We start from the raw sequence: 16,176 nt of genomic DNA on the forward strand, positions 1-16,176 counted from the left end.
AATAAACTTGTCTTTTGTACTTTTCAGTTTCCGTGCCAACAGTTCTTTGGTGTAAGTGGGTATTTCTGCGGAGCATGTAGGCCTTGGGAACCCAATACCACAAATTGGCGACCACGAAAGGACTCATCGGTGACTCGGATGCCCGAAGGAGAGGTCGTGACGAAGGATTGGAAACTCGCCATGGACACGTACGCTGCCACCGAGTGACCCGAGTCTTGGCACCCACGGTGTTTTCTTCCTTTCCTTCTGATCTGACCTTCCAGGTGGCGCCGGTCTCCGACTGAGATCTTGATCGTCTGCGTTGCTGGATAGTGCCATTTGGCTGATTCGATTAAAGACCTTGGCAGTTGGAATCTGGACTTTTGAGTTTGGGTATGATTTGTGATCGGTAAGGTAGTCTACGGACGCTTACTGAAGTTCTATGACTGTGACTATGATTTGAGTTAGCTAACATTTTGACTTTGTGAACTTTGAACCTATATGTGTAGTGCACTTCACATAGGCAGGCATGTAGAGATGTTTCTCTAATTTTGTTTGTATTCTGAGCGGCACATTTGTGTGAAGTACTGTAAGTGCAATTTTTATGGTATCACGCTTTCGTGGTACTTTTTGAACATGCCTGTTTAAAGCACGCTCCGAGGGATGTGCTGTTTTGGAAATGGTACCACGATTAGGTTAGCGGAATCACAGCCGGCTCCCCCAGAAGGAACTCCAAACCGTGAGATGTATGTGAAATTCGGCCTTCCCCCTATACTGTACAGTAAATTATGGCATAAATACACTAGAACTGATCCCGAGTTGCAATGGCCACTACATGGGTCGTTTGATTTACGAAAGGTTCAGTTTGTGGAGCAATGTTTGTTTCAGCGCAGGTCTAGACAGAATATGTTTGATTGTGTGCGAATGTGGGAGAAAGCGGTGCGTGAACGTATGAAGCGTGAAGTTGCCTTGGCGGACAAAGAACAGCGCAAGGCTGCTCGAGATAAAGCTTTACAGCTTGCGGAAAAGGAGACACAGGAAAAGAAAGAGAGGGAGGAACGGGAACGTAATTTGCAAACGACCGGTCAATTTCCTATTCGACGACCGCTTTATCCTGTCCTTAATAATGAAATTGATGATTTTTCGTTATTAGATCGATCGCCGCCTCCGTACTTTCCTCCTACGGCTCCGACTGAAGATTCTGGTGATGAAGAGCGAGATAAAACGGATAAGTCGAGTGTCAGTTTATCTGCTCAGAGAGGAGCGGAGTTGCGGAGTTTTGCTAGGAAGTTAAATTTGAATCAAGTAACTGTGGCAGAAGTTGTAGCTGAAAGGGGTAAATGGACAGACCGAGAATTGTTGTGTTTTTTGAATACTTTTGCAACTGAAGTTGTTACTCGATTTCGTAAATATTCAGACACCTTAGAACCTAAAGCTGTGTCGGTCTATTGTGAGAATTTGGATAAAGGTTTATTTGTCCTTTCAGATGTTGATGACCTTTTCAAACAACTGCTCCAGCTACGGGATGAGGCGTCCAGATTGCGGGAAGAAGGGAAAAAGGCTACGGAGTCTGTGCCGGGGTCGACGGAGCAGTCCAAACAGTGTTCTATCCTGGGTTCAGATAAGAATTTTAAAGTGCATGTTATGCCTAAGCGTGAAGCTGCACCTTTGTATGTTCCCCCTAAGGGGGACGGTACAGACGAAGATAAAACATCGAAGGATGCGAAGGGGTACTTTATATATAATTGGGTGTATACGCCCTGGAATAGAGCAGATGTTATGGCGTTAAAAAATTCTTTACCCGATCTTCGTAAAAATCCAGCCGCATTCTATGAAGGGGTGGAGGGGGCCATTTCCTCCTGTGTTATGACTCTTGTTGATGTAGATCTCTTTTTTGGGTTAATTCTTCCGCCTGATATGTGGAGGTCGATTCGTAAAACTAATGATGAAACAATGCTTGGGGGAACTTGGAAAGAAATAAACCAGGCTGACTTAGACAGGGAACCAGCATGTAAACCATGTGATATGATTTTAGAACTTCCAGCGGCTATTTTAGCTAAATTAAAAACTCTTGTTCCCCCTAAAAAGATCGATTGGACTATGCTAGCTTCCTGCAAACAAAAGTTAGATGAATCGGTATCAGATTTCTTTACACGTTTCGAAGAGGCGTTTCACGATTACAGTGGTCAATCGTTAACAGATGATACGGGTAGGCATCTGTTTGTAGATAAGTATGTGGCTAATCTCCTACCGGAGATTGCAAAACGATTAAAGACAAGTGAAAGTTCCTGGGCCACGGCGACCCCTGCGTCTTTGTTAACTATGGCTCAGTATTATGAGCGGCAGGAATTAGAGGCTAAAGAAAGTGTTGATAAGAAAACGAAGGAATTGAAAACGAAGGTGATGTTGGCACAGGTTCGTGGAACGCAATCTAGAGGGAATGATAGAGGTAGACGAGGAGGGAGTAATGCGTCGTATGGTCGTACGGATATAGCGGAGGACCAATGTGCCTATTGTAAGGAGTTTGGGCATTGGGCTGAAGATTGTCCGGTACTTCGTAAGACGTAGTCAGCGTGGTCGAGGAGGTGGAAGGTCGAGGAATAGTTATTCGGGGGCGAGAGGTGGCGGAAATGATCGTGGTAGGTTTGAAGAGAGGGGCCGTGGCCAGGATGAACGTAATACCTTTGATAAACGAAATCAATATCAGATATCGGAGGGTGAGAATGTGGAGCATCAGGATTATGTGCATGCATAGGACTGCGTAGGATGGGGTACGGAATCAGTTGAAGTGCCAGTAGATCAAAGAGGTCCATATATATCAGCGGGCATTTTGGGTTCTACTGATCAGTTTTTAGTCGACACAGGAGCTACTCGTAGCGCTTTGTCCAAAAACTTGGTTCCAAGGGCTCCCCTGTCTGGAGAAACGATAACATGTATAGGGTTTGATGGCACACCCTCTCCTAGCCCATTATCACAACCTCTTGCACTTTGTATTGACAAATTTTTCAGTTTTGGTCCATTTTTGTTGTCACCTCACACCCCAGATAACATTCTTGGCATTGATTTGCTCAAATACTTTCGAGCAACGATACGCTGCGCTCCCGAGGGAGTGCGAGTTATTTTGAACGACAATTATCCAGATTCAGACAGATTTTGTACTATACAGGAAATTGAAGCATTAGCCTCTCTCCCGCACACGTTATGGGCGACCTCAGACATGGATGTGGGACAGATGCTTATTCCACCTATTCGAATCACTGTGAAGGAGGGAGTACTTTTGCCACGTGTACCACAGTATAAGATTTACAGGGAAGGTGAAATAGCCCTGACGCACATTGTTCAGGATTTGATCATTGCCGGAGTAGTGGACGAAGTTCCTTACAATGTCTGTAATAGCCCTATTCTTCCGATTCTTAAGAAAGACACTGACGACAAAGTCTACCGATTTATTATTGATTTGAGAGAAATTAACAAAATTGTCATTCCCCAATATCCGGTGGTGTCCGACATCACGACATTGCTTACATTGGTCCCCCCAACAGCGTCGACATTTACTGTCATCGGCCTCAAAAACGCGTTCTTTTCCATCCCCATCCATCCTGATAGCAGATATTTATTTGGCTTTACGTTAAATGATAAATCGTATAGATTTTGTCGTGTTCCTCAAGGTTACACTGAGAGTCCTAGCATCTACAGCCAGGCTTTAAAAAGACAGCTTGATTCTTTTGAATTGCAATCTGGAGTAGCCCTTATACAGTATGTTGATGACCTCCTGTTGGCTGCAGACACCTATGCACAATGTGAGGAGAGTACCCTCGCTTTGCTTTCCTTTTTGGCTCAGAACAACCATAAAGTTTCTAAGAAAAAGCTTCAATACTGTAGACCCAAGGTGACGTACCTCTGTCATCTTTTGTCTAAGGAGGGGCGTGCATTAACATCAGATCGAATTCAGGCGATTTTGGATACACCAGTCCCCCACACTCAGAGAGATGTACGCGCCTTCATAGGACTAACGTCCTTTTGTAGACAGTGGATAATGGGGTTTTCGCACATTATAAAACCTTTGTTAGCGTTATTGTCGAAAACTACACCAATGCCCCTTGAATGGACAGATGAATGTCAAAATGCTTTTGAACAATTGAGACAGGCCCTTTGCTCTGCTCCCGTGTTAGGTACACCAGATTACACGAAGATGTTCACATTGTACGTACACGAGAAAGATGGGTGCGCGTTATCAGTGTTAGTGCAAGCACACGGGGATAAGCAGAGGCCATGCGCGTATTTCTCAGCCATCCTTGATCCTGTAGCACGAGGGTTACCTGGGTGTTTTCGAGCAGTTGCAGCAACAGCAGTAGCTATACGGCAGAGTGAGGGAATAGTGTTATCGCACAAATTGTTGGTGCTAGTCCCCCATGCAGTAGATGCCCTGTTAAATCAAACGAAGACCCAATATCTCACGAATGCACGGTTAACAGGATATGAGCTTACACTTCTGGCGCCACATATCACACTGAAAAGATGCGCTACCCTGAACCCTGCCACTTTATTGCCTTATCCGGTTGAGGAAGGTCAGGAGGAAAAACACCACAATTGTGTTTTCCTGACTGAGGAACAAACAAAAGGTCGTGTCGACTTACAGGATATATAGGAAAATCTTACAGCGAGTAAGACAAAACTAGTAGTACTCTTGAGCATAGAGTGTGCACATGTGTTCCCAATGTATTTCGGAAAGAAGGTAAATCTTTACTCCAAGGTGTTTGTCATTTTTGACGATTCATTTATTTGAATATCATATTGATTTCATATGATTGTACAGTCACAACGTAATTGTTTTGAACATCAATAATACTTGTATATCATGTATACGGTCCACATAGATTTTAGATTCCCCAATGCATTTCGCACAGCAGTGCGCTTCCTCAGGGGGTCGCGTTTATGTCAGCGATCATAAAGTGAACCGGCGTACTCCGTGTGTCGGCGAAAACCAGGCTCCGCTAGTAGGAGGAACCCGGAAGACTTTTGGAATTCTTTACAAAGGAGTGCAGCGGTTTTTCTTACAGACTTACAGGATATGCCACTTCCAGATGTGGACGGGGAACTGTGGGTTGATGGATCGTGTTTGAGGCTGCCAGATGGCACGACTTCCGCAGCATATGCGATCACGACACTTAAGACAGTGGTAGAAACAGCACGAATACCACAGAAATCGGCTCAAGCAGCAGAGCTGATAGCTTTAACAAGAGCCTGCGAGTTGAGTGCTGGCCTATGTGTGAACATCTACACAGACAGCCGGTACGCTTTCGGAGTAGCGCATGACTTTGGCTTACTCTGGAAAGAGCGTGGGTTTTTGACCTCTCATGGAGTACACATTATGCATGGAGAACTAGTGCGTGATCTCCTAAACGCGTTGCTTTGTCCAAAGAAAGTAGCGATAATTAAATGCAGTGCACATAAAAAGATCACTGATAAAGTGGGACAAGGCAATGCCTTTGCAGATAGCATAGCAAGACAAACAGCTATGTCTCGAAATGACTCCCCCATGTATGTAGTAAAGTCACAGGCCGAGCGATGGCATGATGCTAGAGCGGAGATACTAGACATCCAAAAATCAGCGACTGAAGCAGAACTTGTAGCATGGGCAGCAGAAGGGGTACTGGATGATGAGGGTTGTTGGAGAAGTAAAGACATGGAGAGATGGAAATTGCCTGCAGCTTACTTGCAGGCGATGGTCCAGATGACACACGGATTAGCGCATGTGGGAGCTCTTGCAATCACTCGATTGTTAACACGAGTTTGGGAGCATCCCGAGATTGCCAATACTGCTAAGAGAGTAGTGCAGACCTGCTTGATATGTTTACAGCACAATCCTGCAAAAGGGACTCATACTCCGAAAGGAGGGTTTGTTCCACCTTCTGCACCATTCGAGGTACTTCAAATGGATTACATCCAGCTTGAGCGCTGCAATAACCTTAAGTATGTCTTAGTGGTGGTGTGTGCTTTTAGCAAATGGGTTGAGGCCTTCCCCACTAAAGATAATACAGCTTTGACAACAGCTAAGGTTTTGCTCAAGGAGTACTTCCCTCGATTTGGAGTTTGCAAATTTTTTTGGAGCGATAATGGTCCTCATTTTGTTGGGAAAATTGTGGAATATGTACTAAAGGGACTGGGGATCCAGCAGAAGTTCCATGCTGTGTTCCACCCTCAGTCAGCAGGTCTTGTCGAGCGGTACAATGCCACGTTGAAATTAAAACTGGCTAAGATTGTAGCATCAATGTCCTTGAAGTGGCCGGATGCCTTACCGCTAGCCTTGCTCTCTCTTAGATCGGTGCCCCACTCTCAAACTGGCCTCACACCGTATGAAGTTGTGTTTGGAAGGCCTATGAATATATGGGGAGTTCCTAAGCCGCGATTGTTACATGATGTGCCTTGTATAATGATGAACGATTATTTGGCACGATTAACAAATGATTTGCTTTCTATTCATCAACAGGTTCGAGAAGCGCTCCCTGACAACTCCATTGGAGAGGCCCATAGTCTCCGTCCTGGAGACTATATGATGGTGAAGTCGTTTGAGAGGGCGAACAGCTTGGAACCGAGGTGGCGTGGCCCCGAGCAAGTCCTCTTGGCAACTCGAACGGCTGTGCGAGTGACCAACAGAAAGCGGTGGGTGCATTCAACTCACTGCCGCCGCGTCTCTCCGGACCTGGTGAATCCTACTGTGCTGTCCGACTACAAAGAGATCTTGGACAACGAAAAAAGCCCAGCTGTGACGTCGGCCGAATCTGAGGGAGCCTTCCCGGACCACACTGTTTCTGGACGACAGCGCTACGATTTGCGGCCAAGATAGGAGGAAGATTTTCTTTTTGTGCGAGACTGGTTGGTTACCGCTCTGAGGTTTGTGAAACGGAAGCCGGGAATCTCAAGGGGGGGGGATCAGTTCTGCCAAGAGTAGCGACACCCGTCTTGACCCCGGAGAAGAAAACAACGGCTACCTCGGAGCTCAGCACCATTGTTTTTAATTTTTGTAGTTGTACATTTGAGACATTGTGAACTTTTGAACTATGGCGTCTTCAGCATATCGAGACAAGAGAATTCTTGGTGCCATTTTGTTTGTATTGACAATTGTTGTGATAGCAGTAATAGCCTGGGTAGTAGAACTTGTAGTGCCTGTACGAGAACATTTGCTGCCGACTACCCCGGCTCCAGCTGAACATTTTCACTTCACCTTACCCTACCATGAAGAACGGCACCGGCAGACTTACCTGAACAATAGCTTCATTCAGATCTTGCATCATACTCATAATATGACGAACACTTCTAATTGCTGGGTGTGTGAGATGTTGCCTGGGCATCAGAAGAAAGGGGGCGCCCCGCTCATTCCACTCCCGTTTTCTCACAATGGATCCTGTAACGCCTGGTATACTCTCCTATTCACCTTACGATGGCCAACAAAAGGGGGGGTGCTTTTCCGTTTGAATAAAATATGTTATCATGACCGGGATGGTTATCCACGGCTGAGGGTACTCGATTTGAATGGGAAGAATACCGCCCCGATAATATGTCTGCACCCCGAATTTACAGCAATCAAAGGAACATTAATATGTCTAGTTCACATGTTATAAATGTTATAAATACCAAGGCTGATCTTTGCATACGTAATAAAGGTACAATCCTGGTTGGAAAAAGTGAATGTAACACCACACTTACATTTGACAGTCCGAATGGCATATCATTTGTGGCATCCCGAAATACATACTTTATTTGCGGTAATAAAGGTTATCATCAGCTCCCTTCAGGATGGTTAGGCACATGCTATGTATCTTTTGTATTGCCCCCTGTATTCATTGCCCCACCAATGTATCACAATGATTATGTGCTTTACCATGATTTTGTGTTAAATAGAGTTAAACGAACTGTGGTCTTGGACGATATCGACCAGACCGATACTGCCTTACAACAATATGTAGACTTTAATTTGGGATTGTTTTCCTTTGTGGGGGCTGCCTTGAACAGTCGGAAAATACGACGATTGACTCGTGTTGTCGAGGCTGTAGCTAATGATACCGCTATTGCACTGGGGAATATAACGGAAGAACTTCAAATTTCTAGAATTGTTACGCTCCAAAATCGCATGGTTCTAGATGTGGTTCTAGCTGATCGAGGGGGGGGCATGTAGAATCATCGGAAGTAGCTGCTGCGTGTACGTGCCAGATAATTCACCATCTGTTTATGATGCGATTTCTAAGCTTCACAAAATCGCTGCTGAAATACACCCGGACAATCGCACGTGGACCCTTTCGGGGTGGTTCTGGTCAATGCTTAGTACTTGGGGCTGGAAACTATTGACGATTTTATGTATCATGGTTGGGATACTATTCTTTGTATGTTTATGTATACAATGTGGCCCTACCTTATGTTCTATGTGTTTATCAGCATGTGTTCCATCCAGACGAGCTCTTGCTCAAAATTAACTGATGCTTCACAAAGAAGTAGCTCAGATAATGTCAATAGATATAGAAGATGAATATTCCGACTATGCCCACTATGAGGTAGCTTCAGCTAAACGCTAAAAGGGTCGTCTGTCGTAATTTGACAATGGCCGGGTTAGCGCTTAGCTTTGCTAAACGTTATTTTCCTTAACTTGGCCTTATTTGAAAACGCCATTTTGTATGTTACGGCGGCCATTTTAGGGAATGAGCGGCCTCGTGGTCAGCACGCCCTTTAGTCCTTTGTCCGTACCGCTGACCACTCGAGTTTGCCCAGCAACAGGCTATTTTTAGTAACGGTCAAGCCTGTACATGCGCAGTCCCAACTGACCAGTCACCCCTCAGGAATGTTCCGCCAAACTGACCAGTGGAGTTGTAACCCCTCCCATGAGTTGGCTGTGCTCCAAAAATGACCATATATGTACATAAAGCTCTGTAACCTTGTACCGCCTATCTTTTATTACCTGTAAAAATGTATAAAAGAAGGATTCGCACCAACGTTCGGGGTGATACTTCTTGCATTGCCGAAGGGTGCTGTAGGAATGTAACACCACCCCATGGGGTCTTAATAAACTTGTCTTTTGTACTTTTCAGTTTCCGTGCCAACAGTTCTTTGGTGTAAGTGGGTATTTCTGCGGAGCATGTAGGCCTTGGGAACCCAATACCACACTTAAGTAGATTACAAGATGAGGCAAGGCGATACTAAGGCGGGACTACTAAGCTTATTGACCAATGAAAAGCCACAGTTTACAAAGGACAATGACGCAAGCCAATGAAAAATATGGGCGGAGATCCAAGTCCATACCTGAATACAGCATGCCTCGCAGAGCAGCGAATGCGCTGCTCAGGCTCGACCTAAAAAGTAGTTTGCAATGTCCTAATCTTCTAATAAATTGCACAAGTTTTAAAGTCACTCTCTAGCCATTTCATTTTAAAAGAAAGTTAGATTCATTTATTTAGTTTTTGACTTTGTATAATGTACCCATATTCATTTGTCTGACTGAAATCAACACAATTACATATACTTGCCTTTTCGTGGTGTAGAACGACATCCTAAAACCAGCACAACATTTTTTGTTTTTACTTTTCCTGAAAAAAAAATATACATTGCAATTGTTTATCTCCAGTGACCAGATACAACATGAACAATAAAATGTTTATAAAGCTTTCAACAGATAAACTGTCACCTAAGTGGTTGCAATGGCCATTTAGACACGGCAATCAGTATTATGAAGATGAAAGGACATACTCGTACTATAAACTGCATTTTGAAATCTCTCTTAATATCAACTATTGAAAAGTAAAGTTTGTTGCATACTATCTTTTGTACATATCTGTCTGCATATATAGGTGTTTTCATTGCAGGTTTGCAGTAAACTTAGTTATAAAGTTCTTCCTACCTCTAAACCAGCTTTTATGTGACCTGCTGTCCCAGATAGTAGGTAAAGCATAGAGGTATAGAAAATCCACTTTTGCGGACTGCCTTGTTGTGCTAGATTTGCAATTCTATCGACAGAACTGCCACAGTAAGATGAGACTGACAAGGGATGTTGAACTACAAAGGGATAGTGTGAGTCTGAGCTTGCTAAAACAGTGAACACTGACTGGACCGGGAGCAAGCTGTCCATAAATGCATAAAGGGTAGGCCTACATCAGTAACTATTGCCTGCATATGATGAAAGATTGTCTAGGTTCCATCGTTTATTGCAATAAATTATGATAAATTGAGGGGCTTTTTCGATTGACACCGCCATCTTTCTTAGACGGTGCAGTCTAGTTGTTTCACGCCGGGCACATGAAAGTGGGATGCTGAGTGTGCGTGCAGCAGGCACGCCAAAGGCAAGCCCGTCAGCGTCCCAGAGGCGGCCGGGGCCCGGAATGCTGCTGGTCTGCCACCAGAGCAGCCCAATAGGATCAGGTACGGCAGGAATTGTCTCCTTGATATTGGCAGCCGTATGTCTTGCAGACCTCACTATTATTCATGTGGGAGTAATTCCTCTCCTGGCTGCAAAGATTGCAACTGGGCAGCCTCATCTACCCCGAGGATGTATGAGAACACACCAGACCGCAACGCACATAGGCTACCGCAGGGGAATGTAGGCAAATACCTGAAGGCTTTCCTGTTAAACACACGCTCCGCAAAAAAACATGAGCTTCAAATATTTGATTTGCTAGCTGATCCCAACCCAGACTTGTTTTTTCTGACGGAAACATGGTTAACAGAAGCTTCTAACCCCACTATCGCCAATGCTATCCCCCCGGGTTACCATACCTTAAGGAAGGACCGTATTACGGGGAGGTGGGTGGATTAGCCCTAATTTTCAGGGCTTCCTACTGACCGTTTCGGCCCATTAGTCCATCAAGGGAGCATTGATTTATCAACCCCCCGGCCCGGCAGGGAAATTTCTGGAGTCTATTAGCCATGTGACTGCTCTTATAGTGGCCAAACACAGCCAATGCCTGGTTCTGGATGATTTCAATATCCACATGGAAAACACTGTAGAACCAGAGACCATAAAGCTTTACGAATCCCTCGATATTCTTAATCCAACCCCCTATCTTAATCTCCCCACACATTATAAAGGGCATACTTTAGACCAGATCTTTTCCTCAAACTGTATTGAAATTGAGGTTCTCCCCACTTTAACCTGATCAGATCACTACCTGATAAGTTTTAATAACAGTAGGGAACCTGACAAGCCTCACCCTCAGGGAAAAACTCTCACTCGCAGTCGTTTTGGACTCTTTCACCTGATCTCACCAGAGGCAATACAAAGTGTTCTTCGCCAACGCCCTATCCACCTTTGTGGCCAGCTTGAGCGGGACGTGCATTCCCTAGAGCATTGGTTGAATCTTCAGGCGCTGAACTTGCCCCTCTACCATGAAGGCAGCCAAACTTACCAGAGCCTCTGCCCCCTGGTTTACGGTAACACAAAAACACAAAAAAAAGTAAAAGAGTGTGTAAACATTTTGAAACATTTGGAAACAGTCTGGCGGAGGAACTATAGCACCTTGGGCAAATCCATCTACAACCAAGCAATAAAAGAACATTATAGGAAAGTTCGAGAGGAACAAAAATCTATCCTCTCCACTAAAATTGATCAGGAGGCCAACAAAAGCAGAGAACTTTTTATTATTGTAAAAGGTTTCTCGTCTCCTTCATCTATTAGTCGCCCTTTCATTACCACAAGTGATTGGACCAAGCGTATGGACGGCTTCTTCCATGAAAAGATCCTAAACATTCAGGATTCTTTCGCTAGTCAGCCGTCAGAGCATGAGGAAGTCAGTGATCCACCCCCGGATGCTTGTTGTAACACGGATTTCCATCTCTCGCAATTCCCTGAGATTGCCCTTGAACAATCCCTCACACTCATGAAAAATTCTAAGTTAGGCTCACCCTCTGATCCCTGTCCAGCAAAAGTACTGTCTTCCATAGCAGACGTGATTAACCCAGCAGTTAATCTGATTTTAAACACCGCACTGGAGGAGGGGCTCATGCCACAAATATGGAAACATGCCAACATTCTCCCTCTTTTAAAGAAACCCACGGCAGACCCCGAGGTCACTAGAAATTACAGGCCTGTCTCCCTCCTGCCCTTTTTCTCCAAGGTCTTGGAGAAATACGTTAATGAAGTCACAACAAATTATGTGGAGGCCAATCATCTCCTGTACCCGGGCCAATATGGCTTTAGAGCCAACTTCAGCATGGAAACTGCCCTGTTAGAAGTGGTTGAGACTATTAAAGCCACGTGTGATAGAGGAGGTAACACGTTCTTGGTGCTGTCAGACCTCTCCGCTGCCTTCGATACCATTCCCCACAAGAGACTTCTGCATAGACATGAGGGGGCGGGTTCGGAGCCACGGTACTGAAATGGTTTACGTCCTTTTTAAGTGACCGCTCGCAAACGATCTGGTCACCACCTTTTACCGCAGAAATACCCCCCTGAATGTCCGGGTCCCGCAGGGATCCATCCTGAGCCCCACATTATTTAATTTGTACGAAGCCCCCCTTGCCCTTCTCGCCGAGAAGCATGGCGCTAAAATAGTGTCGTACGCGGATGACACTCAACTGCTGTTCACGTGCAAGAAAGGTATTGAATTCAATGGGACCAGGATAAATAACTGCCTCTCAGAGGTTTTTTCTTGGTTCAGTCGCAACCAATTGAAGTGTAACTGATAAGTCAAAGATTATTTTCTTCGGAATCTGAAAACTTTGCTTTTCCAGCTCTAGGCATATCCAATTTTGAGGCAAGGGCGGTTCTCTGTCTGATGTTATTGTGGTCTTTTTTCTCAGCGCCGGGACACTCTTGGGAATAGCCGCGCGCTTTATAGATTCCAGATAACATAACATAAATTGATATTAGCCTTAATCCTAAATGTTAAAGTCAATTACCTTAAATTAACAAAAGACTTATTGATAACCAAATACTAAACCTTGTATGTATTAAAGAACAAGTTACTTACCTTCGGTAACGTTATATCTGTAAGAAACAGTACTTAGTATTAGATTCCTTACCTTAGAATATCCCCAGGCGTCAGACTGGATCCGGAAATTTTTACGTAGCAGTACCCTTGCGCGTTGGTAGGCGTCGTCTGCGGCTCCGCGTCCGTCGTCGGCGTCGTGATGACGTCGTCGGAGTACTTAGACGCCGCCTCCGCGTGCTGACATCAGTTCTTAGACACAGCTTTTCCGCGCCAGAAACGCATAGCCATGTTAAAAAACCAACACTGGTGCCATTGAAACTAGGGCCCTGAAAGGGAATGACCTTAACCCTAGATATTGATTCGCAGAACGGGGAGGATGGGTGGGGCGGTAAGGAATCTAATACTAACTACTGTTTCTTACAGATATAACGTTACCGAAGGTAAGTAACTTGTTCATCTGAAAGAAACAGGTTAGTATTAGATTCCTTACCTTAGAATAGATACCCCAGCAATACCAACCCCAGAGGTGGGTCTGCGAACCAATAATCACACCAGAAAGTCCTGGAGGACGGAACGGCCAAAAAAGCCATCCCTCTGGACTTGGCTGTCCAGGCAGTAGTGTCTTGCAAACGTGTGCAGCGAGGCCCACGTAGCTGCCTGACAAATGTCCTGCAAGGGGACTCCCCGGCCCAGGGCAGTAGTAGCCGCCGTGGCCCGAGTGGAATGGGCCCTCAGCCCAACAGGAGGCTCCTTCTTTGCCAAGGAGTAACAAGCCTTGATACACAAGACGACCCACAGAGAGATGGTCCGCTTGTGTACCGCCCTTCCCTTCTTAGCGCCCACGTAACCAACAAAGAGTTGGTCATCCACCCTGAACTGGCATGTGCGATCCAGATAGAATGAGAGTGCATGTTTTGGGTCCAGACGGTGGAGCCGCTCTTCCTCTTTAGAGGGATGCGGTGGCGGAAAGAAGGTGGGCAAGGTGATGGACTGCCCCATGTGAAATGCCGCGACAACCTTGGGCAGGAAAGAGGGTCTAGTCCGCAACGCAACCTTGTCCGGATGGACAGAAAGGAAAGGAGGTTTAGAGGAAAGAGCCTGGAGCTCACTCACTCTCCTGGCAGAGGTGATGGCGACCAGGAAAGCAGTCTTCAAAGTAAGAAGACGGAGGGGACAGTTGTGAAGTGGCTCAAAGGGAGCGCACATCAGATAGGTAAGAACCAGGTTCAAGTCCCACTGAGGCATCACGAAAGGAACAGGTGGAAACGTGTGTGTGATGCCTTTCAGAAAGCAAGTTACAATAGGGGACTTGAACAAAGAAGGTTGATCAGGCAGCCTTTAAAAGGCTGAAAGGGCAGAAAGGTAGCCATTGATAGTGCCCAGAGCAGAGCCCTGCTGGGAAAGAGAAAGAAGGAAGAGGAGAACCTCAGAAAGAGGGGCAGAGAGAGGATCCAAAGCCTTTGCTGTGCACCATGCCACAATTCTGTCCACCTGCAGGCGTATACCGACTTTGTGGAGGAACGCCTGGCTGCCAGAATGATATTACAGACTTCAGGAGGCAAGTCAAATGGCCTCAACTGTCGCCGCTCAATCTCGAAGCATGGAGGTGGAGACTGGACAGGCTCGGGTGGAGGACCGTCCCCTGCTGCTACGACAGAAGGTCCTCCTGAAGAGACAGACGAACCGGGGGATCAATTGACATACTGAGTAGCTTGGAATACCAGTACCTTTGTGCCCAGTCCGGAGCCACAAGGATGACTGGGGCCCGGTCGCGTTTGATCTTCTTCAGCACTCTGGGCAGAAGTGGTATAGGCGGAAAGGCGTACAACAGACCGCAACTCCACACAAGACGAAAAGCGTCTCCGAGCGAGTGCCGCCTTGGAAATTCCAACACGCAGAACTGATGACATTGCGCGTTATCTTCTGTGGCGAATAGATCTAACCAAGGCGCTCCCCACTGCAGAAAGAGACCTTGCGCCACGTCCAAGTTCAGACGCCATTCGTGATCCATCATGCACCGGCGACTGAGTTCGTCCGCCCTGGCGTTCAGAGAACCTGCCAGGTGTTGAACCACTAGGCCCTCAAACTGTGAGGCGCGCCCCCCTGGGGGAGCGCAACACCATCCTAGGGGGGGCGCGCACTCCACTCTAATTTTACCTTTGTTCCATGACAAGTTGGAGGGAGGAGGGAGGGGAAATCGACGGGCACAAAGTGCCCATGCTATTTTTATGTTTAGCGTCCCAGGTGGGGGTTAATCCTTCAGCTTCAGCGAGGAGACGCTAAAACTGAAGGTACACAAACTGAAGACAGCCTTCGATATTTTTATAGAGGAGACTCCTAGCCACGCAGTGCAGCTGAAGCATTTCAGCTCTATAAATTAACCCGCTCCTGGGATTGTAGGCTCTTCACAGAAAGGAGACAGTTTCTTTTTGAAACTACACAGGCAGGCACGCAAACTGCCAGCCAGCCATGTGTTCTTTTACAGACTGCATGTTCCCTTTTATTATCAGCAGTATACCGGATGCACAGCTAAGAAATACTGAATGTTATCTTCACATTAGTAATCAGGAAAAGATCACAATATCTTCTATTAGTTTAAACATTATTTGTAAAATAATTTCATTACTCGCAATTCATGTAATGATTTTCATGTTGCCAGTTCTTTGACTTGAAAAATACAAGAAAAAACGATTTCGGTACATTATAAAAAAATTTTTTTAAACTAACAGAAGATAGCTGATTACTAATGTGAATATAACATACAGTATGTTTTAGCTGTGGATCTGGTATACTGGTGGTTTTCCATAAAAAGTATTGTGTTAGTTCAATAGGTTGGCTACCTTCTAACTGGGTTGCACACATTCACCTGTGAAACTTGAATATTCTTTGTTTACTGTGTTCAAATACGGTGTACGCAGACTCTCCACAAAACCCTTTTATTATCAGCCATAGATTATTCAAGCAGCCCTGGAACACAGGTAAAAGGTATTTCAATTTCTATTTGCTGTTCAAAGTATGCATGGACAGGTATTGACAAAACAGCTTTAGGTGACTGCTTATTTTTGTACCGCCTGGGACATCAAAATAATAAGCTGTCAACCCTAATCACAAGACTGGGAGTTTGTTGCAGGATCACCACATTATTTATCTCCTCCACCCTGATCCCTGGTTACTGCCATATTAGAAATAGTTTAACACATTTGAAACCCTACGCTGCCGTTAAAAACATTCTGAGTGACTTCAAGTGTCTGGGAATGCACTTTGCATGCAGACAACTCGTTTCTCA

The 16,176-nt window shown here is 45.4% G+C and overlaps 1 protein-coding gene across 1 annotated transcript in view; it reads right to left on the reverse strand.

Annotated features, from left to right (window-relative positions):
- LRRK2 (leucine rich repeat kinase 2) overlaps positions 1-16,176 on the reverse strand; it is a 2,096,839-nt gene that overhangs the window by 26,173 nt on the left and 2,054,490 nt on the right. The window contains exon 50 of the mRNA XM_086967213.1: positions 9,495-9,554. Within this exon, the coding sequence (XP_086823339.1) occupies positions 9,495-9,554 (60 nt within the window). The remainder of the gene's footprint in view (positions 1-9,494; positions 9,555-16,176) is intronic.

The sequence above is a fragment of the Lissotriton vulgaris genome, chromosome 1_1 (assembly GCF_964263255.1).
Source record: "Lissotriton vulgaris chromosome 1_1, aLisVul1.2, whole genome shotgun sequence".
Classification (NCBI taxonomy): domain Eukaryota; kingdom Metazoa; phylum Chordata; class Amphibia; order Caudata; family Salamandridae; genus Lissotriton; species Lissotriton vulgaris.